The sequence below is a fragment of the Bos indicus x Bos taurus genome, chromosome 9, assembly GCF_003369695.1.
Source record: "Bos indicus x Bos taurus breed Angus x Brahman F1 hybrid chromosome 9, Bos_hybrid_MaternalHap_v2.0, whole genome shotgun sequence".
NCBI lineage: Eukaryota > Metazoa > Chordata > Mammalia > Artiodactyla > Bovidae > Bos > Bos indicus x Bos taurus.
In genome coordinates, this window is record NC_040084.1 from 33,948,433 (window position 1) to 33,974,286 (window position 25,854).

Here is a 25,854-nt window from a genome sequence, read left to right on the forward strand (position 1 = left end):
GTGTAAGATTAAAATTAAGTATCTATTAAGAGCCAATGTTTGGGCTATACCCTCAGAGAGCTCATAGCCTCCTACAGTTCCCTAAAAGGGATTTCATGAATTAAAATGCACTTGTGCTTGGGAACTAGTTAAAGAATGTGAAGGGAAGGAAACATCTTTGAAAGGTTATTAACATGCCAGGGACATTTAGAAGGGTATCCTTAACCATCCTCTCTAAATAGTTTCTACCTCATGTCTTCTTACTTTTTCTCATCCTGGTCTTTTTATCCCTCTTCATATGCTAATCCTCACTGGACATTGTTCACTGCTCTAAGTCCAGCTCTGAGGAGTAGCTGGCATAGATAGAGCAGGGTTGTTTTTTTTTTTTTTTATAGCTGTTGCATGAATGAACTTGAAAGGAAGCCATTCTTATTTTACAAATGAGACCAAGACTAATGGCTTAAATGATTTGCTAATAATCGTGCAACTCTTAAATCACAAATTAGGGGTTTAAACCTTGGTGTGAAAGCAAAGCTCATGGTTCATTCCATTATCACATCTCTCAATGCATGTTTCTTTAGGGAGATATGAATGTTTTCTTTTGTTGAACATATTACACGAAAGATGCAAAGTTACAGAGATATTGCCCTCAAGAGCTGGACACTTCTAGTTAGGAAGGAAAGAAGTATCTGGAGACCCAACTAAAAGTAGCTCAGTGTCTGGGTTCAGAAAAACCTCAGAGACAGAAAAAGCCAGAGGGTGAACTGGCCTGGGGCTCCCCCCAGGGGAGCACTTTAACTTGGATGAGGTCTGTGGTCCCTTGAATCTGAGGAAGTTGTGTTGTTAGTGGCTCAGTCCTGCTGGCTCTTTGCAATCCCATGAACTGTAGCCCTCCAGGCTCCTCTATCCATGGAATTCTCCAGGCAAGAATTCTGTAGTGGGTTGCCATTCCCTTCTCCAGGGGCTCTCCCCACCCAGGGAACCCAGGTCTCCTCATAGCAGGCAGATTCTTTATCCTCTGAGCCACCAGGGAATATGAGGACATAGAATAAGTATATTTCTTTAGAGTTGACAGTTTTCCTACAAGCCCTTTTTTTTCTGAGTTCCTATCCTCATTTAGATGCCAAAGAATAGAGGATTCTCCCCTCTTTTTGAGAGGGAAGATGGTAGAAATGTAGAAAAGCTCATTTTGAAGAGTGTTTGGAGAGTTTGCGATCTAAGAAATGAAGAGGTGGACAAAAACTGTGGGAACTGAGGTTGTTTTGTCTGGAGAAGACGAAAGTATGGGAGTGGAGGGTGAGGTGAAGAGCTAACTTCAAAAAATCGCCTGATGGGAAAGTCAGAAGTTTGTTGAAAGCCCTTACTCTCGCTTGGTAAACAACTGAAACGACCTGCTCTTGAAGGTCTGATTGTTGGCTTCCCCTGGAAGAGAGAGCGGTTAAATTTATTCTCTTAAGCACCAAACAGTGAAATTAAAACAAACAAACAAACAAAAAAACCCCACAAAAACATGTATATATATGTGATGGAAACACATTTCTATTCAATACCAAGAATTGCCTTTAAAAGGCATGGAGCTGTTTCGGGAGGAAAGTCGTCCGCGGCGCGCCAGGGGACCGACTCTGCCCCAGGGTCGAGACTCCCGGGTCGGGGGTCGCCGGCTGGGGGCGGGGACCCGGAGCCCAGGGTGCGCACGTCAGACTCCAGCTGCGCATCCCGGGCTCCCCTGGGAGCGGCGCGGGGCGGGGCGGCAGGGGTCCAGGGAGCTCCGGCCCTGGCTGGGCTGAGGGCGCTGGACCAGGGCTCAGCAGCATGCTGGCCACGGTCGGGAGCCTCCTGCGCCTCCGCCTAGGGCGCATCCCCTGCTGCGCCCCGGGAGCGCCCCCAGAAGTCGAGCGGCGGCCGGTCGCGTCTCTCTGGCCCCGGGGTCACCCCCAGTACTCCTGTGGCGGGAGCCCCGGCAGCTCGGAGCCCCCAGGTTCTGGTGAGCAGGGGCTGGGAACGACCCGGGAGGGACGGGTCCGTGGAGTGCTGAGGCTGGGGGATGGAGGCGTGAGTGCGCCCCGATCACTGGGCCGTCGGTCTCTCCGTCACTATGTATGTCCCTGTCGCTTTCGCAGCCGAGAAGGTCCATAGGGTCCCCGCCGAGCACAAGCCGTCGCAATTTGACAAGAGAATCCTGCTGTGGACCGGGCGTTTCAAAGCAATGGAGGATATCCCGCCTCGGATTCCGTAAGTGTGGCCCGTGCCGGGACGGGTTGAGGGAGCCCTCGAGAGTCCGCTCCAGGCCTGGAAGGCTCGGGGTCCACCGACTTCCCGACCTGGGCGCACAGAGGTCGGGAGAGGTGTGCAGAGCCACACGGGTCTTCACAGTACTACTTACCACTCTATAGGGAATTACTCACGCGCCCTTAGTGCGGTTAAATGCCAAGCTCCTTCACTGGACTGTGAGAGACAAGCTAAGCTTATGGGGAGATTGTTGAAGTCGGGTGAAAATCCCCAAGTTCAATGGATACTTGCACGGTCGCTCAGATAACCGCCCCTGGCGAGCTCAGGGGCCGGGAGGCAGTGGAACCCTTAAGCCAACCAAACAAAAACTAGGGTCCTCGCATATGCCCGGCTGGCTGAGAGGCGGAGGGGCCCTGGCCTGGGCTGGGGAGGGGAGGAGTTGCGGCTCCCTAATCCACCCAAGGAAGGATCATAACTCATGGTGTGGCCGAAGAGTCTCTGGGAAGAAGCCACATCCATGTGACCTCCTCTTCTGGGGCAGGAGATGCCTGGTGTACGCGGTTCTGCAGCCCTCTGAGCGCGGGTTTTCTAGGACTAGGAGCCAGGGCGCATCTGTGTCTCTGGCCTCCTCATCCCATATCCATGACAGACGTTCGCTTGATAAAACCTAAACTGACAACTTCAACTCCAGGGTAAATGTAATCTTTTACGAAAATAAAAATAAAGTAAAGGTCACCCGTAAAAAACATTTTTTTACAGCTTCAGTTTATGCAAAGCCCAGAAATCTTCCCAGCACTTTACAAGGGAGTGGTTAAAAGGGGAAGGAAGGAAACTAAAGACAAAACCAATCTACCACTTTTTAAACTGATGTCAAAAAAAAAAGTGAGACTAGAACTATAAAATCAAATAAGGATTTCAGATGTTCAAATATTATTTTATATGATGTGATCGATGCCTGTTAGAATGGATGATGGAAACTGGGTCTACACCTTGTTCTGTGCATATTGTGCACCCTTTTTATTGATTGTCAACTTATTAGTCATCAAAAGCATTTCAAATGGGAAAAATATGGGAAAATGTTCAGTAATGAATTCTCAAAACATTTTTATTCCTTTCTTGGATTAAATGATTTAATGAGGAATGGACATGGAATTTGAACTCTGTTTTCAGCACTTATTCACCATGGAGATTTTTTTTCTAATATTACAAAACAAATTTTGTTTTCCTTGAGATCTATAATTTAGCCCAGAGCAGAAATTAGCCCCAGAAAAGCTTAAAAAGACCACCCTCAGTGTTTTTGGATTTTGAATTCTAGGGCTATATGACAGAGTAATCAAAAATGTAAAGAACCTGCATTATTGTAAATTAACGCATGTCTAGAGATTCTAGACCCAATATTATAGCAATATAGCTGTATATGTGAAGAGACCCATTTTACAGAAATAATTCTTCCCCACGATCACAAAGAAATATCGTAAAAAGGAGAAATTCTGTTAAATTAACTTTGAGCAAGGTGCCTAGGAAAAGTATTATAGTTTGGGGTTGGAGACATGAAAGTATTTGAATATTTTTTATTGTTTTCTATAATTTTCAAATCATTGCTATTTAGGAGAGATATGCCTCCTAAGCTAAGTGTTAGATTTACAATGTAAACAGCTTTCACTTTTATGCTTTTAATGGACATATAATGAACAACTGACCTATAATTTTTGTACCATACACTAATGATATTTAATAATGACTGTACTTTTTCCTTTCTTTTCAGTGTTAAACTAATTTGGTATAGCAGTTCAAAGCCAGATGGATGGGTAAAAAAGATCAGATCTTTCAGGTTCCATCTGGAACAAAAATTAACAACAAGTGTAATCTAATAATGTGCTAATATTCACCTGTTTGCAACTAATATCTTAAAACTTACATTAATCTGCCTAAAACCTGAGGAAAACAGGCTAGATATTGGTTTTCTGTGTTCTTTCAACTAGTGGAAAGTTAAAGATACATTTTTTTAATTTTTAAGAGGAATTACTTCCTAGAATTATTTTTTTATGTTACTGCATTCTATTCAAATAACATAGATAAGAAAAAATACTGCTGAATACTTTCTCAAAAATCATTCTTTACTTATATCTATTTATAAGCTGCCACTTCATATTACTGCAGTAATATAAATAATAAATACCTGTTAATTTGAAATTAGTAAGATAATGTACTAGAATTTGTAAGGCTTTCACATCTGCCAATTGCATTCAGGGAAATTTTTTGAATATTTACATAAAAAATCATTGTCTATTATGCCAGTCAGGAAATCATATTGCTTTAATGTAATTAATAGAATACACATCTTGGTTTAGGCCAGAAATGATAGATGCTGCAAGAAACAAAGCTCGGGTGAAAGCTTGTTACATAATGATTGGACTCACAATCATCGCCTGCTTTGCAGTGATAGCATCAGCCAAAAGGGTGAGTACCTCTTAAAAGTAAAAATAGACTTGTGAATTTTAAGAAAGATTATAGCTTTGTTCTCATTTGGGGGATTATTGCTGGTTTTCCAATGTAAGAACAGTCTCATCTCAGACATCTTGAGCCATCCGCATGTATCAATTGTACTGAAAACAACACTGTTCATGGAAATTTGAGTCAACAAATTAACTATCTGGACAGAAGGGACAGAAGCTTGTTTCCATTTATAACACAAAGAAAAATGAGAAATTACAGTTTATAACCTGGTTAAAATTGGCAAAGGAAGAACTTTTTTGTATGAAAGTTATCCAAACTACACCCTTCCTTAAATCATGAACTGTTTAGCTATGGCATCAGTTCAGTTCAGTTGCCCAGTCGTGTCCGACTCTTTGCGACCCCATGAACCGCAGCACACCAGGCTTCCCTGTCCATCACCAACTCCTGGAGCTTACTCACACTCATGTCCATCGAGTCAGTGATGCCATCCAATCATCTCACCCTCTGTCGTTCCATTCTCCTCCCACCTTCAATCTTTCCCAACATCAGGGTCTTTTCCAATGAGTCAGTCCTTCACATCAGGTGGCTAAAGTATTGGAGTTTCAGCTTCAGCATCAGTCCTTCCAATGAATATTCAGGACTGATCTCCTTTAGGATGGACTGGTTGTATCACCTTGCAGTCCAAGGGACTCTCAAGAGTCTTCTCCAACACCACAGTTCAAAAGCATCAATTCTTTGGCGCTCAGATTTCTTTATAGTCCAACTCTCACATCCATACATGACTACTGGAAAAACCATAGCCTTGAGACTATGTAAAAGATATTGCAATAAACTAGGCAACAGATTATCTCAGACAAGGGTGATATCAGGAGAGATGATGTGGAGCGGTCCAACCGGGATATATTTTTAAGCAGAGCCAATAGGATTGCTGGTGTATAGTGACTTACTTATGAGTAGCTCGGAAGATAATAAAATAGTACCTGAGTGAGAGTGTTTCAGATGTGGTGGTCAGGGAAGCTCACTCTGAGAAGAATGAGAATAAGTCATTTAGGGTAAGGCCAAGATAAGTGAGGAAAACCTATAGAGAGTAAAGTGTCTAGTATATTTAAAAAAAAAAAAAAAAACAACGAACTAATGTGGCTGAAGTATAAAGGGAAGACAGTTTGAAACACGAAGCGTCCAGGCAATATCAGAATCCAATCTGTCATTTAGGAGCTAGAGAATCACCAACTGGATAGGCAGGTTACTAAGGTAGGTTAAAAACTGGAGATGACTGAATTTCTTTATTTCTATGTTTAAGTGTTCATTCCAATAAACATTTACTAAAATTTCCATTTGATAAGAATAATTTCAAAGCCTAAGTTCTTTGCCAAGCCAACAGAAAGAAATAGATATGTATAGGGACTTCCCTGGTGGTCCAGTGGTTAAGACCATGCTTCCCCTGCAGGGGCAAGGCTTCACTCCCTGGTCTGAGAACTAAGATCCCCATATGCCACGTGGCATGGCCAAAATAATAGACATACAGATAACATTAGAGCTTCCTAGATGGCACTAGTGGTAAAGAACCTGCATGAGAGTTCAGGAGACCTAAGAGACATGTAGGAGACAGGATACAAGGGTTCAGTCCTTGGGTTGGGAAGATCCCCTAGAGGAGGGCATGGTAACTCACTCCAGTATTCTTTCCTGGAGAATCCCAGGGACAGAGGAGCCTGGCAGGCTATAGTCCATAGCATCACAGAGAGTCAAAGATGCTTAGTTGGTTCCAGGCAAACTATTCTGTGTGATGAGGCTACCAAAATCCAGTTCCACCCCTGGCTGTGTTACTAAAACATAGTTCTAAAACAAAGAAGTTATAATCACACTCAAATGGGCTCAGTTGTAGGTACCACCATGAAGAAGTACACTGATAAACTGGAGTGTGTCCAGAGGAGAGTTCAACACAGAGGAAAGTTGTTAGGGATGGAGAAATTCAGACTAGAGAAAATTTTCACAGAGATATCAATATTTGTGGGGCTGCATTTCATGGTAAAAAATGATCAGCAGATGCAAGAATTGGGGAAAAGCAAGAAGCAAAATTAGAAAGTTATTACCTCATAATTTCCCTTCAGAAACTACATATTAGAGATGGCAAGGAAAAGGGCTCATATACAGGACACAGGCAAACTAGCCTCTGTGGTCATCACTTCCAAATTTTGCACTTCTAACTATTTCGTGATTCTATGCCATAGACGGAGAAGGCAATGGCAACCCACTCCAGTGTTCTTGCCTGGAGAATCCCAGGGACGGGGGAGCCTGGTGGGCTGCCGTCTATGGGGTCGCACAGGGTCAGACACGACTGAAGCGACTTAGCAGCAGCAGCAGCAGCATGCCACAGACATCCTGGAATATGAAGTCAGGTGGGCCTTAAGAAGCATCACTATGAACAAAGCTAGTGGAGGTAATGGAATTCCAGTTGAGCTATTTCAAATCCTGAAAGATGATGCTGTGAAAGTGCTCCACGCAATATGTCAGCAAATTTGGAAAACTCAGCAGTGTAGCAGGACTGGAAAAGATCAATTTTCATTCCAATCCCAAAGAAAGGCAATGCCAAAGAATGCTCAAACTACCGCACAATTGCACTCATCTCACACGCTAGTAATGTTCAAAATTCTCCAAGCCAGGCTTGACAAATATATGAACCATGAACTTCTAGATGTTCAAGCTGGTTTTTGAAAAAGCAGAGGAAGAGATCAAATTGCCAACATCTGCTGGATCATCGAAAAAGCAAGAGAGTTCCAGAAAAATATCTATTTCTGCTTTATTGACTATAATGAAGCCTTTGACTGTGTGGATCACAATAAACTGTGGGAAATTCTGAGAGATGGGAATACCAGACCACCTCTTGAGAAACCTATATGCAGGTCAGGAAGCAACAGTTAGAACTGGACATGGAACAACAGACTGGCTCCAAATTGGAAAAGGAGTACGTCAAGGCTATATATTGTCACCATGCTTATCTAACTTATATGCAGAGTACATCATGAGAAATGCTGGGCTGGAGGAAGAACAAACTGGAATCAAGATTGTCAGGAGAAATATCAATAACCTCAGATATTCAGATGACACCACCCTTATGGCAGAAAGTGAAAAACTAAAGAGCCTCTTGATGAAAGTGAAAGAAGAGAGTGAAAAAGTTGGCTTAAAGCTCAACATTCAGAAAACTAAGATCATGGCATCTGGTCCCATCACTTCATGGCAAATAGATGGGGAATCAGTGGAAACAGTGGCTGACTTTTTCTGGGCTCCAAAATCGCTGCGGATGGTGATTGCAGCCATGAAATTGAAAGATGCTTGCTTCTTGGAAGAAAAGTTATGACCAACCTAGACAGCATATTAAAAGGCAGAGACATTACTTTGTCAACAAAGGTCCGTCTAGTCAGTTCAGTTCAGTTGCTCAGTTGTGTCCCATTCTTTGTGACACCATGAACTGCAGCATGCCAGGCTTCCCTGTCCATCACCAACTCCCAGAGCCACCCAAGGCCATGAGTTGGTGATGCCATCCAACCATCTCATCCTCTGTCGTCCCCTTCTCCTCCTGACCTCAATCTTTCCCAGCATCAGGATCTTTTCAAATGAGTCAGCTCTTCACATCAGGTGGCCAAAGTATTGGGGTTTCAGCTTTAGCATCAGTCCTTCCAATGAACACCCAGGACTGATCTCCTTTAGGATGAACTGGTTGGATCTCCTTGCAGTCCAAAGGACTCTGAAGAGTCTTCTCCAACACCACAGTTCAAAAGCATCAATTCTTCGGCGCTCAGCTTTCTTAAGAGTCCAACTCTCACATCCACACATGACCACTGGAAAAACCATAGCCTTCACTAGACGGACCTTTGTTGACAAAGTAGTGTCTCTGCTTTTTAATACGCTGTCTAGGTTGGTCATAACTTTCCTTCCAAGGAGTGTCTTTTAATTTCATGGCTGCAGTCACCATCTGCATTGATTTTGGAACCCAGAAAAATAGTCAGCCACTGTTTCCACTGGTTCCCCATCTATTTGCTGTGAAGTAATGGGACCGGATGCCATGATATTCATTTTCTGAATGTTGAGCTTTAAGACAACTTTTTCACTCTCTTCTTTCACTTTCATCAAGAGGCTCTTTAGTTCTTCTTCACTTTCTGCCATAAGGGTGGTGTCATCTGCATATCTGAGGTTATTGATATTTCTCCTGACAATCTTGATTCCAGCTTGTGCTTCTTCCAGCCCAGCATTTCTCATGATGTACTCTGCATATAAGTTAAATAAGCAGGGTGACAATATACAGCCTTGACGTACTCCTTTTCCCATTTGGAGCCAGTCTGTTGTTCCATGTCCAGTTCTAACTGTTGCTTCCTGACCTGCATATAGGTTTCTCAAGAGGTGGTCTGGTATTCCCATCTCTTTCAGATTTTTCCACAGTTTATTGTGATCCACACAGTCAAAGGCTTCATTATAGTCAATAAAGCAGAAATATATGTTTTTCTGGAACTCTCTTGCTTTTTCGATGGTCCAGCAGATGTTGGCAATTTGATCTCTTCCTCTGCTTTTTCAAAAACCAGCTTGAACATCTGGAAGTTCACAGTTCACATATTGCTGAAGCTTGGCTTGGAGAATTTTGAGCCTTACTTTACTAGCGTGTAAGATGAGTGCAATTGTATGGTAGTTTGAGCATCTTTGGCGTTGCCTTTCTTTGGGATTGGAATGAAAACTGACCTTTTCCAGTCCTGTGGCCACTGCTGAGTTTTCCAAATTTGCTAACATATTGAGTGGAGCACTTTCACAGCATCATCTTTTACGATTTGAAATAGCTCAACTGGAATTCCATCATCTCCACTAGCTTTGTTCGTAGTGATGCTTCTTAAGGCCCACTTGACTTCACATTCCAGGATGTCTGGCTCTAGGTGAGTGATCACACCATTGTGATTATCTGGGTCGTGAAGATCTTTTTGTACAGTTCTTCTGTGTATTCTTGCCACCTCTTCTTCATATCTTCTGCTTCTGTTAAGTCCATACCATTTCTGTCCTTTACTGAGTCCATCTTTGCATGAAATGTTCCCTTGGTATCTCTAATTTTCTTGAAGAGATCTCTAGTCTTTTCCATTCTATTGTTTTCCTCTATTTCTTTGCACTGATCACTGAAGAAGGCTTTCTTATCTCTCCTTGCTATGCTTTGGAACTCTGCATTCAGATGGGAATATCTTTCCTTTTCGCCTTTGCTTTTCGCTTCCCTTCTTTTCACAGCTATTTGTAAGCCCTCCTCAGACAGCCATTTTGCTTTTTTGCATTTCTTTTTCCTGGGGATGGTCTTGATCCCTGTCTCCTGTACAATGTCACGAACCTCCATCCATAGGTCATCAGGCACTGTCTATCAGATCTAGCCCCTTAAATCTATTTCTCACTTCCACTGTATAGTCATAAGGGATTTGATTAATGTCATACCTGAATGGTCTAGTGGTTTTCTCCACTTTCTTCAATTTCAGTCTGAATTTGGCAATAAGGAGTTCATTATCTGAGCCACAGTCAGCTCCCGGTCTTGTTTTTGCTGACTGTATAGAGCTTCTCCATCTTTGGCTGCAAAGAATATAATCAATCTGATTTTGGTGTTGACCATCTGGTGATGTCCATGTGTAGAGTCTTCTCTTGTGTTGTTGGAAGAGGGTGTTTGCTATGACCAGTGCATTCTCTTGGCAAAACCCTATTAGCCTTTCCCCTTCTTCATTCTGTACTCCAAGGCCAAACTTGCCTGTTACTCCAGGTGTTTCTTGACTTCCTACTTTTGCATTCCAGTCCCCTATAAAGAAAAGGACATCTTTTTTGGGGTGTTATTTCTAGAAGGTCTTGCAGGTCTTCATAGAACTGTTCAACTTCAGCTTCTTCAGCATTACTGGTCAGGGCATAGACTTGGATTACTGTGATATTTAATGGTTTGCCTTGGAAACGAACAAAGATCATTCTGTTGTTTTTGAGATTGCATCCAAGTACTGCATTTGGGACTCTTTTGTTGACCATGATGGCTACTCCATTTCTTCTAAGGGATTCCTAGGGTATGGTTTTTCCAGTAGTCACGTATGGATGTGAGAGTTGGACTATAAAGAAAGCTGAGCTCCGAAGAATTTATGCTTTTGAACTGTGGTGTTGGAGAAGACTCTTGAGAGTCCCTTGGACTGCAAGGAAATCCAACCAGTCCATCCTAAAGGAGATCAGTCCTGGGTGTTCATTGGAAGGTCTGATGTTGAAACTGAAACTCCAATACTTTGGCCACCTGATGCAAAGAGCTAACTCATTTGAAAAGACCCTGATGCTGGGAAAGATTGATGGCAGGAGGAGAGCATGGGATCACCAACCCAATGGACATGAGTTTGGGTAGGCTCTGGGAGTTGGTGATGGACAGGGAGACCTGGCGTGCTGTGGTTCATGGGGTCGCAGACTGAACGACTGAACTGAACTGTATCCATCTTCCTTCTCTCCAATTCATCTGTCACTTTGAATAATTAATATGTTACCTTATCTAAGATGCTGTCAGATAGAGATGGAGAAATGGGTAGCAATTTGAGATGTGTTCGGAAAGGTAAAAAGGATAGACCTTTATGGTAAGTTCAGTGTGGGAGGAGGAAACAAAATGGAAGAACGACATCAAAAAAGCCTGGATTTCTGCTTGAGAATCTACGATGGATGGTGTTGCCATTCCCCATGTTTATGGCTAGGGAAAGAACTGGTAGCCCTGACAGACAAAATATATCAAGTCCTCTATTTTGGATATGTTAAGTGTGAAATGCGTATTAGGCTTCCATCAGTATCTATTAGATTTTTATTTTTTTCCTGCAAATGACTTTGTATGTTCTTCAGTCTGAGGGACCTATAGCTTTGCTCACTTCTGAAAAAGTGTAAGCTGTTATTACTTCAAATATGACCTCTCCCCTCATTCTAATAACTCACCTGTTGGGAATATATGTTGGAATTTCTAATTCTATTCTCCAAGTCTCTTAACTTCTCTATTTTTTTGTACTTATATCTCTGTGCCGCTTTAGATTATTTCCTCTGATCCATTTTCTAGCTAGAGTTCTTTCCTCCTGATCACAATGCTAATTGTCTTCTCTTTTTACAAGTAATTTTTTCTCCCCCAGGTAAATGCCTAGTGTCCTTGCCAGTTCTCAGGCTGGTAAGAGTTTTAGTCATTCCACAGGAATACCTCAGCTCCATGCCCATGATCTAAATCCTGAACTTGCCTATTGGTATAGCGATTCAATTTCTAGCCCACAGCTGTTAAAGCCATTATTTCCCCCTAATAAAGCCACTCCCATCTATCCTGGCTTTTGTCCTTCTCATTCCCCATTAACTTATGCCTTTTGCATTCTTTTCATAAAAGGTACCTGAGGATTTCCCTTCTTGATTTTAACTATTTGAAAGTGATTTATGTTTTTGTCCAACAACTGTATCTTTTGTGTGCCAAGAGGAGGTGGGGGCAGATTTCTGATATAGCGGTACTGTTGTCTAGAAGTCTAATAACTTAGGCCGATTTTTTCTGTATCAAAGGATCGTTTATCTTAAATGCTACATGTGATTGATGCTTTGTTATTTTTCTTCTTTCATGGAGTCTGCTGTGTATCTCTAAAACACAAATTTTTCCAGAGCATCAAAATGCTTTGCCTTTTGCTTCTGCAGGCTGCAGAACGACATGAATCTTTAACAAGTTGGAACCTGGCAAAGAAGGCAAAATGGCGTGAAGAAGCGGCACTGGCTGCACAGGCCAAGGCTAAATGATATTCTAACTGACAAAGTGTTCATCGGAATATCATCACTATGACCAGCAACAATAAATGATAGGTAAAAGAGAATATTTGACAAAGTACTTGTCAAGGCTTTATTTGGTAACAAGAATGGCGAAGTCTTTTTTTATTTCTACTTTTAGTAAATTTTTGCTGAAGTAGAACATACATTTAGAAAGTGCACAAAAGTGTACACGGTTTGATAGAATTTTAGTGAACACAACTGTATAACTGTTCAGATCAAGATGTAAAACATCTCCTTTCTGCCTCATTTCTGCCCTCAGTCAGTCATTACCACACAGATAAAAAAAGATGTTGTTTTATCACCGTAGACTAGTTTTGCCTGTTTTAACTTTATATACATAAGATTATATAATATACACTTGTATAAATTCTTATACTCAGTATTATACTGTGAGGTTCATCCACAGACTGTGAGTAGCAGGAAGTCATTCATTTTCATTGTTATAGTATTCCATTGTATGAATATGCCAGTTTATCTGGTTATTTGGTCCAGTTTTTGGCCACTAGAGATGATGCTAAAATGAGCATTCTGGGGACTACCTTGGCGGGCCGGTGGTTGAGACTCTGCGCTTCCACCGCACGGGGCACAGTTTTCATCCCTGGTTGGGAAACTAAGATCCCACATGCCTCGGGAACAAAAGTAAAACAAACTTCCCCTACCAGACATCATGATGTAGTCACAAAACAGAATAGTAAACAGCAAAGAGAATGAGCAAACCACACATATATGCATCAACATGAATCTCAAAAAATGTTAACATTGAGCCAAAACCCCAAATTCCCAGATACAGAAAATATATGTAAACTTCCAGTTTATACATTTAGAAAACAGATAAGTAAGGCTATATTTCTTAGGGATATATATACACATGAGATGAAACAATGAAGCAAAGCACAAGGATTATTAATAACATCCAGAGTAATAGTTACAAGGGACTGATAATAATTAAATTGGTGAATACACAGGTGTTTTATTATTCAACTGTCTTCTTACACATTATTCTCTTTGTGTATTTTATAATAAAACAATTTAGAAGGTGGAATGCTCAGAAAATAATGAGTCATGTTAAACCCCTAAAATTTTGCCATACTTTTTTAGACAGCAGTTTAAAAAAAACAACCATGACTGAAAGGGAACAAGAGGGATCCCTCAAAAGTAAAGCTGTCCAAAGTTTAGAACTCCCAATTTTTAAATAACAGGTACTTTTGAGCATTACACATTAAATTCCCCAAACTGCCTACTGCTTCCAAATTTAAGTGTTTATGCAAAAGCTAGTGAGCATTTTAAGCTCTTTACTTGGTGGGGCTGCTCCCAACCAACATTTTAGTTCTGGTGGTGCTGTACAGCAATGCTTGCAAGTGCAACTATTTGAAAATTTTATTTCATAAGAATGGAAAATTGAAATGTTAAAGTGACTAATAATGATATGATGTACATGTCTCTTAAAATTGCAGACTGCTTTACTGGGAGCAAGAAACCCTAAAAATAACTGACATAACTACTTTTACTACTCTGTGATTAACAAAGTTTCAAATACTGAAGGAAATGAGGCCAGATGAAGCAAAAAAAAAAAGGTAGTAGAATAAGAAAATAAAAACACTAAACTAGGGGGGGAGGCTAAGCTTGGCTACTGTGTGATTTTGTGTTTCAGAGCACACTAAGAAAGTTAAATCAGATATTCCCTTCTATTTCCAAAACTCTAAGCCTTAAATAAATGCACTGTATTGCATTAAAATAATAGAAAAGGAAAAATAATCTCAGCTGAACATGTGAATGTTCCATTAATTGCCAAGGCATGAGATACAAACATAAATTAGATACATCCTCCATTACAGTTGAATATATGTTCTAAAATAAAAGCAACATACTACTTTATCAGATAGTCCTACCAACGAAATCGTACTGGTTCTAGAAAGGGGATGGAATTTTAATCATTGAGGGCATCTATTTTTGCTGTTAGGAATACGCAATCCTAAGTGAGAACAAATGAAAACAGACACACTTATATAAATGCAATTGTAAAATAGGATTTTATTGTTTTTAATATAGTGCTGTAACATTTCATAATATTGCATATTACTCAAATGTTGATTTTTTTTTAGTTAGTCAAGAACATCTTCCCCATCCCACTTCCCAACTTAAAGACACATTATCCTTCTAGAGCTCTATCATATGGGCTCCTAATATGTTACATTCTATAAAACAGTAATGCTATGAACTAAAATGAGTAAAGGTTAACAATTACTTTGATTTCACAGTTTCACAAAGCAGCAAGTAGACTGCTGAATTTAGAACAGCAACAAAAATCCACTAAGACTTTGTATTGTAATTACTTTTTCCATAATGCTCCTTCTTAAGAGAAGAAAAAATATGAAGGCAAAGGTAATGTTTTGTCCAACAAAAGTCCTTTATCAACAAATCAATCTTTATCTGCAAATAGGTTTTACAGTTACCGAATGATATGCTGTTTCTGTGCCAGCAGATTTTATTACATTTTTTTTTGTTTTTATTTTTTGCTTTCCTGTTCTAGTGCTACCATTAAGTGAACAAAACGACACTAAAAATTAAATTCTAAAAACAGTTTTCAAAATAAAACTGATAGTAAAAACACCCAGGTCATTGAGTCAAGTACTTACAAATATAAAACAAGTAAGCATAATTGCATAGGTTAGCTAGTAAAAATTCAAATTCAGAAAAAACTAAAACACCAAATTTAATTAAACGTAAAGGACTCTTTCAAGTATTTTTTTTTTATTTCTGCATTAATGTTGCATGCATTGCCCTTTAGAACATGTTTTCTTTTCTTTTTTTTGGCACAGTTTCTCTCGGATTTAAATATAATAAATCTTAGGAAAGCAAGTTGAAAAAAGAAAAAAATTTCCCACAAGGGCCAATGAAGATTAAGGAAAATACATTTTGGAGCATTTAAAATAGTACATTTGAAAAGAGTAGTCATATTAAGAAAAATTTTAGAAACAAAGTATTTGCTAGTATTGGTTCAATAAAGTTATTACCACACCAATAGCTGATCCCAACAATTAATTATATATTGCCCCTTGCATTCAAATCTAATCAAATCAATTATCCTAGTAACAGATCCAATGAATTAAATATAATTTTGTATATAAATGCCTAAAATATGGTCAAATTCTATACTTAGAGGTATAATGCTTGCTTTACTGGCAAAAATTTAAAATTAAAGGCCATTCTATTATTTCCATTATTTTTCCTTCTGTAAGAACTATTTTGTTTGAAAGACGTGGCTTAGAGATTTATTAACCTAAATCTCCTAAACTGACTACAGGGTCCTCAAAATAAAAGCAGGCACAGCTGGTTAGTTTATGAATTATGCTGCATTATCAAGTTCAATTGATTAGAAAGAGTGGAATACCCTGTCACCTGATACTTAGACTATCAGCATCACAAAAAAGTGTTGATCTGATAAATTCACCATCAGTTTGGTAATCTTTAATATAACTACCCTGTTCTTTTGAATATACATATACTGAACTTCATAACTTCTACTACAATAAAAAGGGCACAGATACAATACTCTACTTAACAATATAAAGAGGTTTGGCAGATACAGTCAGCATTACAGACACCATTTAAACCTGTAGTCTATAGCCTGTAGGTTTTAAGTGTCTTGCCAAAAGCTTAGTTTCATGATATATAATTTTACAAAGTGTCATACTATTTAAAAGTACCTCTGTATACATTTTCTTCTTGTTAACATGCCTCTGATTTCCAGCAGAAACATTATAAATGATACCATAAATGAAATCTTTCTTTACAGAATAGACTATGAGTCATATCAAAAATGCTTTTAGTTTCTATCTTAAAACAGCAATAAACTAATTTTTAAATAAGTATTTTAGATATATAACTGGAAATGTAAATAGCCTGTATATAACTATAAATGAAAAGACTGAGCTCAACAGTACCATATCTGCTTAGAAAACTACCGAATATAGTACCGTGAAAAAAAACATAAGACACATGCATATATATGGATCTATAAATAAATATATATATAATTTTCTATTGAAATTTTTTTTAAAGTTTCACAATATGAAGAGGTTTTTGCTGTTAATACATAAACACTTACATTATATTAACCAATCTGATACAAATGTAATCTAATACAATGGTACATTGACAAGCAGCAGTATGACCCTCTGAGTATTACCAAAGGGAAAAAAAAATCCTAATATAGGTTTCAACCAATTAAAGAATCCTTAGTAATTTTCATTAATATCATCCTTTTGTGTCCAAACATTAAGTACATTTAATAAAATTTAATACATAACAAGGTGATTTCTTCAGGACAATTTTGCCATTCAAATACCTAAGTTCATTATTACACAGAAAGTGAAACTTTTCAATTACTGCTCTGAAAAATCAGAGAAAGGAATACAGTATTATTTTTGCTATGCAGCACTACTTTAGATTCATAATGGCATCTCTATCATGATGCTCTCTAAAATGAGCAGTGAAAAAATAAAAAAAAAAACTATTTCAAAAATGTTAGCATATTTGGTCAAAATATAAAATATAGCATTTATATGTTAAAAACACAAATATTTAAATGTTGTGTAATTATTTTAATATGTTCAATATGAAGAACAGCTTCTCTCTTCACAATTGCTACATTTTAATTGATTATCAGTACAATATTTTTCCTATGTTTTATAAGTAACTCTTACTGGTTTTGTTAAACCTTTTTATTTTTTTGCAAAGTATAACCTACAGCACAGTGATTTATAATTTCTGGTAACATCTGTCTTTACATTCTAATTTAGCCTTTTCTCTATTTCATGCTTCTGAAGCTTTTTTGTTTTGCTTTTGCTTTGAGAGGTAGATTTAGTAGAGAGCGGGAATGTCAGACACTGCCAAAATGCAATTATCGACAGCTGTGCTGTTGATGTGCAGTTTCCACAAGTGCTAGAAAAATTCAGAACCATTATTGTAATACTTTAGCAAAATTCTCCTTCTCAGCCTTAAATTATTAAATAGTGTATTTAACTGTTCTCAAATAGATACAAAAAAAGATAAAACAATGAAAGACATATATACAGGCACACCAACATAACAACAAAACTATAATAAAAGGTTGCATATGAATGGAAACTTGTTTTGCTTTCTAAAAGTGCATCTTCTTTCTTTTTTTGTTCTACACAAAAACACATCAAATATTCCTACTGACAATGCAAGAAAGGGGAGGTATATAAAGCTACCCTTCTTAGCCATTAATTTACCTCCTACCAAGTTAAAGCTGGAACCCTTCCATTGGTGCTTCCTGCTGCTGAAATACAAACTGTTGCTGATTTTCATCCACTTGGGGTACAATACTGGGGTCGTCATCTTCTACACCAAAGTAATGTTCAATCAGATCAAAAGCCTTTTGGTAAATTTCCTGATTTTCATGGCTTTGCAGAAATTCAATTTTATCTAGACCTATTATATAAAGCATATATATAAAATCAAAGTTATTACTCAGATTTCAACATGTATTTAAATCAAAATCATCAATCAATAGTATCACCAGTCCACTGTCAATGGAACTATTATTTTTAATCTAATTTTAAAAATTAAAACATAATTTTTAAAGGTTGTATTCCATTTACAGTTATTACAAAACATTGGCTATATTCCCTGTGTTGTACAACACATCCTTGAGCCTATCTTACCCAATAATTTGCACTCCACCCCCACTGGCTGCACTGGTAACCACTAGTTTATATGAGTCTGCTTCTCTTTTGTTATAGTCACTAGTTTGTAGTATTTTTTAGATTACACATTTAAGTGATTCTGTAGCTTTTATCTGATTTTTGCATATAATGACAGTCAATACTTATGCTTTATAGTTCAGGAATAAAAATATTGGGCAATAGGGTATGAAGAGTAAGCATAGGCTGGGCAGTAGGAAGATCATAGAATCCACCCTTCTAGTTTTATGATTTTTCCCAAATAAGTTTGATTCCTCTGTACTTAAGTTTCTGACTTTTAAAATGACAGTTTTAGATCATGTAAACTCCACAAGTTGTTTCCAGAGTAATCATGCTAAATAAAAAGCACAAAAAGGGAAAGCAACAAAACAAAACAAAACCCTAAAATTAATGAGCAAACTAACAATAAGTTCTCTCACAGAATAAGCCAAAGTGTATCAATAAGGAATAAATGAATACTATTTGTAAATCCAATACAGTTTATAAGTGAAACTGAAAAAACCCATTTGCATAGTGTAAGGAGAATCTACAGTGCTTTATTTTACTGCTTACAAGAAAATAATCCACATGTAAGTCTGGATGATGCTAAAAGTATTTTTCACTTAATTATAGATAAACCTCTTCAATTTGTTGCAGGATATAAATATATCAAGTAATCATATCTATATATACTCATAGAATAGCTCAAACTCTAGTATAACTTGGGGCCAAAATAATAATTGTAGTAGGAAATATTCTTAAATCAGCGATTAATATCTTTTGTTTATATGATGTCTTAACCAGTGACATTATATAATTTGTAATAAAGGCAAAGTGGTCTACCAGGCTTGGTTGAATAGCAAATAAAAGCTTGAATGGATTTAATAGGACTTAAGACAGAAAGTGAATATTTAATGGAAATATACTGAGAGGAGAAAGAACTGACTTAGATTCATGCCTCATCTGGAAATAAATTCCATGGTCTTGATGACAGTTGTTTGAATTCTGGATCTGATGCCAAACACAAAGGACAAAAAAGCAAAAATAAACAAGTGGGACCACATTAAACTAAAAAACTTCTGCACAGCAAAGGAAAACATCAGCAATATGAAAAGATAACCTAGGAAATGAGAGAACGTATTTGCGAATCATATGCCTAGTAGGGGGTTAATATCCAAAATATATAAAGAACTCATATAACTCAATACTCAAAAACCAAACTATCTGATTAAAAAATGGGCAGAAGATCTGAATGAACATTTTTTCAAGGGAGATACAAAGATGCCCAACAGGTATATGACAAGATGCTCAACATCATTAATCATTAGGGAAATGGAAATCAAAACCACAATAAGATATCACCTTACACCTGTTAGAATAACCACCATCAAAAAGATGAGACAGGAAGTGTTGGTAAGGATGTGGGAAAAGGAAACCTTTGTGCACTATTGGTGGGAATGAAAACTGGTGCAATCCCTATGGATAACAATATGGATTATATGGTAGTTCTAGTTTTAACTTTTTACATTTTTTTAAAAAATATAATCCAGCAATTTCACTTCTTGATATTTATCTCAAGAAAATGAAAAAAAATGAACTCCAAGATATTATGAAACCCCATGTTCATTTCAGCATTATTTACAACAGCCCAGACATGGAAGCAACCTTATCTATCAAAGAATGAATCAATAAAGAAAATGTGGTACATACACACACAACACATACACATACAGAGGAATATTATTCAGTTTTTTTGAAAAAGAAGAAAACCTTGCCATCTACAACAACCTGGATGGACCTCGGGGGCATTACACTCAGTGAAACAAGTCACAGATACAAATACCTTATAATCTCACTTATATGCAGAATCTAAACAAACAAAAACAAAGAGCTCAGAGTGAGCGCATTGATACAGGGTATAGACTGGCTGTTGCCAGAGATAGGAGGTGAGGGGGTGAATTAAACGGGTGAAAGGGGCTGTCAAAAGGCACCAACTTCTACTCTATATAAGCTTTGGGGAAGTAATGTACAGTGATGGGGACTACATTTAATAATACTGTAATATATATATGAAAGCTGCTAAGAGGAAATCTGAAGAGTTCTCATTACAAGAAAAAAAATTTTAACTATGGTGACATGAACTATAATTATTACATTCATTTTGCAGTATACACAAATATTGAATTATGTTATATACATGAAACCAATGTGTCGCTTGGATCTCAATTAAAAAATTGATACCAACTATAAATTTTACTGAATGCTCACCATATGCTTCTTCAATGAGGGCACAGTATGGATTAATGCCTATTCCATTCTGCTTAGATTCTTGTTCTCCAAGCCGTAAAATATTTTCAAGTCCATTTAAAGCCACTTGAACTATTTTTGAGTCCATAACAGTCAACAGATCACAAAGTGGTTTAATGCAGCCTAAGGCTACCAAATACCTTTAGAGTAATTAAAAAAAAAATGTGGGGGAGAAACATTTTAAAAGATTTAAATATTTATAGCAATGACATGAAAACATTCTTCAATGAAATGTTACATAAACACTTAAGTATTCCTAAACAATCTCAAACATTAAAAATACTTAAATTTTTACTTATATAGGAACCTGAAAATTCTTACTCTCTTATTTTCATAATTTAACATAATTAGCAATTAATGGTATTACAAATATTACAAAAAATACATATAAGCAAATTGGTACTTATAGTTGTTTTTGCATAGCATATGAGTGCAGAGAATAGTTGGCTCAAGGTTTGTTTTTGTTTTAAAGGTTGGTTAAAATGGCAATCCACTCCAGTATTCTTGCCTGGAGAATCCCATGGAGGGAGGAGCCTGGTAGGCTACAGTCCATGGGGTCGCAAAGAGTCAGACACGACTGAGTGACTTCACTTTCTTTCTAGCCCGTGTAACACATGAAGCCACATCGGGGTAGGTAGAAATGAAGACCGAAAAGAGACACCTAAATCAAACTGAAAGAAATTTTCCACAGAAACAATCGTAGTTAATGTTCTAAAATATAGGCTGTGTTTCAGAAGCACAGAAGGCTTTTAGAAGCAGAACAGGCCATGTTGTGAATAATCTTAATAAACAACGATCACAAAAATTATTCTCATTTCCTAATGCTTTTTCCTTTTCTAGTTGTTATTAGATCTTTAAAATAGCTAACTTCTTCACCTGGCAAAAGTCCATATTAAGCATGCTCTAAAGTCCATATTAAACATGCTCTGAAGCCAAACTGCATGGTTTCAAGTCCTAATCCCACTCCTTATTTAGTTGTGTGATTTTGTGTAACTTCTCTGTGCCTCAGTTTCCACATCAAAAATGGAAATAATATAGTACTAAACTAGAATGTTGCTGTGAGAATACTGCAAACATTCAGTAGAAGTTAGTTTTCATCCCCACCTCTTTTAAATGTGCATATCTTCACTGGAATACTTGCTTGCCATATACTAACCTGTGACTGATCAAATGTAATTGCTGAATGAATAACTATCTCATAGTTATAAAGTTAATGGAAATACGTGAAAGCATCTGATGTACTGCTGACGCTCAATAACTGAAATGACTTAGCATAACAACTAGCAGTCAATAAATATTAGTGATATGAATGTTGAACCTTATCTGAGATCAAGTCTCCTTCCCCTATATGTAGAGTTAATGAAATGGTGGAAATGGCTAGAAAAATAATTATCTCAATTTGGACACCTGATTCATATTAATACATTTTAAGGAACAGACACAAAGATGAAAATAAATTGAAAAAGAAAATACAACTGTTTATAAACTGTTTACAAACTTTGGGCCCCAAAACAGACAAAAATAACATCAGCATCAAAAAATATACAAGTTAGAACAAATGAAAGATTTTATTACTGTTTGTATTCGTGACACAAATGAAATGGAAGTAATACTGATTAAATCAAAGAGGAGGAATAGAAAATAAAAGGCAGAGACAGATGGTATCAACATATCTGAGAAAAGAAAATAACAGTAGAAATGAAGGCAATAATAGACAATGATCTCCCAAAAAGTAGATTTCAAAATCCTCCTAGTTATTTATAAATTGGCATAGCAGCCTAACTTCTTTTGTATAAATGAATAATTAAATCAAATATGTATTAGACAATTATTTCCTAAATAAGCACGTCAAGAAACCAAAGAAGTTTCGAGTTTCATGAAATGATCCTCAGAAAAAGAAGATTCTGTAGATAGAACAGCAAAGTAGAACTTTGCTATGGAGGAAAAAAGTGAAAGCAGGACATTCTCTGGCAGTCAAGTGGTTAGAATTCTGTGTTTCCACTGAAGGGGATATGGATTTGATCCCTGTCCAGGAACTAAGATCCCGCAAACCACCAATGCAGGAAAAAAAAAAGGTGACAGCAGAAAAGAGAATACCGATAATAAAAATTATGATGATTACAAATAATAATGATAATAGCTAATCTTAGTAGAGAGCTTAATGTTTAGGCACCATGCTGTAAGACTGGAAGTGTACAAATTACACTACCATAACATACTATCCATTTAAAAAAATGAAGACAATCATGGATTAGAGAGACTAAATGACTTTGGAAGGTCATGCATTTTTACTGAATAGGATTTGAAAGCAGGCTAACTTCAAAGTCCATATACCTATTATTTACGTTGTTAGGAAAAGAAACAAAAACAATAAAAATCCTAGAACCAAACAAGTATCCTGAAAAAAAATAAATTTTATTTATGAAAGAATAAAAGTGAGATAATATACACAGGTAAGGCTAACAACCCAGAGAAGGCAATGGCACCCAACTCTAGTACTCTTGCCTGGAAAATCCCATGGACGGAGGAGCCTGGTAGGCTGCAGTCCATGGGGTCACTAGGAGTCGGACACGACTGAGCGACCTCCCTTTCACTTTTCACTTTCATGCACTGGAGAAGGAGATGGCAACCCACTCCAGTGTTCTTGTCTGGAGAATCCCAGGGACAGGGGAGCCTGGTGGGCTGCCGTCTATGGGGTCGCAAAGAGTCAGACATGACTGAAGCGACTTAGCAGCACCAGCAGCAAGGCTAACAACCAACTAGGAATGTCTATTTCAATTTTATTTTAAATAAGTGGATATTCGAATTTATTAGCCATTTTATAAAGTTACACACATGAGATTTTAATGGTCAAAAAAATACTTAATGCCCATAATAATATAGTTTTCAAATTAACATACACTTTTTTTTTCAGATTTTTAATCTCTGATTTTTCATAGTTTGCCTAGGAGAATATCAATTATACTTTGACAAAAATAAACCACTGTGAATGAATAAAAGATGTAACAAATGCTATCATTTCACATTAGAAATGCTTATAAAACTAACTTAGAAATGTTTTAGTTTTATCAACAAATAAAAAGTATGTATTATTCCAAATTTTGTCCTATTTATATTAAAAAAACAATTAAAAATTTTTTTTCACCTGATCTGTTCTGGAGTGCCTCCTGATGTTGCATTAGTTATAGCCCAAGCTGCTTCTTTCCTGGTGCGAAACTCTGCTTTCTGAAGAATCTCAATTAAAACAGGAAAAATATTTGCATCTATAACAGCCTGAGGAGAAAAAATGATATAGCATAATCAATGCAAATAGTGTCTTATAAATATTATGAAGTAGAGGAATCTTGAAACTCATTGGCTTTAAAATGTCAGACTTTTTGGAAACACCTTTAGAAATACTTTATTTCTAAATTTTCAACAAACTTTCACATACTTTCTTTTAAAGATTGGAAAATATATTAGCAGAATATAAATTTTAAAGATGATAAAGCACAGGCTGGTCATTGATCAAGATGAAATTAGTATTAAATGACTCAAGGAGCTTGATGGGACACTAATAAATCATTATTTAAAAGCATTGAGAGGAAGATTATTGCCTAGTGTGTTAGTTGCTCAGTCGTGTCTGATTCTTTGTAACCCCATGGACAGTAGCCCGTCAGGCTCCTCTATCCATGGGATTTTCCAGGCAAGAACACTGGAGTGGGTAGCCATTCCAAGAATACTGGAGTGGTTAGCCACTCTTTCCAACCCAGGGATCAAACCTGGGTCTCTTGCAGGCAGATTCTTTACCATCTGACCCACCAGGGAAGCCTGATCATTGCTGATACTGAAACCTAATGAAATTCAAGCTCTTCTTAATGACTAACTGTTATGTGTCAGGCACTGTACTAGAATACCTACAACAAGTAAATGTTACTATTTTAGAGGAGGAAAATTCAGTTCTATAAAAAACTTTTCAAGGATCTTTTAAGAAAATATTTTCAGTAACTCACTAAAAAAAAAAAAAAAAATCACTGATAAAATGCTGACCTTTGTCCAAAATAACTCCTGAGATCTCCTGTTTTTTCAGATATGAAAGCGATTTACCTGAATCTGAGCTCTGTTTCCAGCAGTGATGTTTGAAACAGTCCAGCAGGCTTCTTTTCTGATTGACTCCTTTGAGCTACTCAATAAGTGTAAAAGACAGGGTAAAGCAGAGCAATTTAAAATTACCTAAAACAACAATAACAAAATGAAAACAGTTTTATTGGAAAAGAACTATACAAAAATATACTATTTAGAAACACAATAATAATTCTGGAAAACTGTATTAAGAAAAAATAAATTTCTCTCAAAGTAAAACTTAGTTACGTACTTGCTGTCTTCTACGCTCCCAATCTGCCAAAACTTGGTGTAGTGAAGTGCCCTGTTCTCAATCCACTCATTTGCAAATATGCAGAATACAGAGGTGTGCCCTTCAAGTTTACAAATACATTCAGAGTTCAACTGACACAACTATTTGAACAGAGATTTAGTGATTGGTCAGGATCCAACCACTTAAGTTTTGCCAAATAAATTAATGGGGGAAATGTATCTATATCTATACCTCAAACAGTTTCAATGTACCCAATTCCATAACTGTTAAGAAATAGTGTCTATTAAGAAACTGTTAAGAAATGTGTATATTAAGTCTATTTGTTTCATTAAAATTTATACTGTCCTATTTTCCTTTTGTAAGTAAGTACAGTTTGCTTCCCTGGTAGCTCAACTGGTAAAGAATCTGCCTATAATGCAGGAGACCCTGGTTCAATTCCTGGGTCAGAAGATCCCTTGGAGAAGGGAAAGCCCACCCACTCAAGTATTCTTAGGAGCTTCCCTAGTGGCTCAGACAGCAAAGAATCTGCCTGTAATGCAGGAGACCTGGGTTCAATCCCTGGGTTGGGAAGATCCCCTGGAGGAGGGCATGGCAACCCACTCCAGTATTCTTGCCTGGAGAATTCCATGGACAGAGGAGCCTGGTGGGCTTCAAGTCCATGGGGTCACAAAGAGTGGGACATGACTGAGTGACTAAGCACAGCACGGTTTGCTCTGTCTCTTTACATTCTTTATTTCACGGCAAGATTAATTATGCTCCATTTTCACAGTAACCACAATGATTTACATTATGTTTACTTGGTGAAGAACATATGAAGCAGTGCACCAAAATTCTGCTGAAAACAGTGTATGTGTGGAAGTGCATTTTATTTTAAAGACCTATTTTAAATTAATAACTATCAATTACTAAAGATCTACTGTTTAATAACTAAATATCTAAATATGACTTCAAAAGACTAAAACTGAAAGAATGTAGATTAGAATATACAGTTCATGATAGCAATGGATAATTTAA

At 37.4% G+C, this 25,854-nt stretch overlaps 2 protein-coding genes across 2 annotated transcripts in view; one reads left to right on the forward strand and one right to left on the reverse strand.

The window, feature by feature from the left end:
• The first annotated feature begins 1,702 nt into the window (after window positions 1–1,702).
• Window positions 1,703–13,513, forward strand: FAM162B (family with sequence similarity 162 member B). The gene is made up of 4 exons (XM_027551139.1): window positions 1,703–1,963; window positions 2,100–2,211; window positions 4,560–4,668; window positions 12,343–13,513. Exons 1-4 carry the CDS (start codon window positions 1,792–1,794, stop codon window positions 12,439–12,441), a joined length of 492 nt encoding a protein of 163 aa, XP_027406940.1. The 5' UTR covers window positions 1,703–1,791; the 3' UTR covers window positions 12,442–13,513.
• A 965-nt stretch (window positions 13,514–14,478) lies between these two features.
• KPNA5 (karyopherin subunit alpha 5) overlaps window positions 14,479–25,854 on the reverse strand; it is a 50,250-nt gene continuing 38,874 nt past the window's right edge. The window contains exons 11-14 of the mRNA XM_027551138.1: window positions 24,573–24,698; window positions 23,632–23,759; window positions 20,448–20,626; window positions 14,479–17,928 (exon numbers count right to left, since the gene is read on the reverse strand). Coding sequence (XP_027406939.1) covers window positions 17,741–17,928; window positions 20,448–20,626; window positions 23,632–23,759; window positions 24,573–24,698 — 621 coding nt within the window. The 3' untranslated portion in view covers window positions 14,479–17,740. The remainder of the gene's footprint in view (window positions 17,929–20,447; window positions 20,627–23,631; window positions 23,760–24,572; window positions 24,699–25,854) is intronic.

Excerpts from the sequence above, each read along its gene's own strand:
- FAM162B (XM_027551139.1), top strand. The coding sequence starts at position 1,792 with ATGCTGGCCACGGTCGGGAGCCTCCTGCGCCTCCGCCTAGGGCGCATC. Across the intron at positions 1,964-2,099 it reads CTCGGAGCCCCCAGGTTCTG|CCGAGAAGGTCCATAGGGTC; the intron begins GTGAGCAGGGGC and ends TCGCTTTCGCAG. Across the intron at positions 4,669-12,342 it reads TGATAGCATCAGCCAAAAGG|GCTGCAGAACGACATGAATC; the intron begins GTGAGTACCTCT and ends TTGCTTCTGCAG.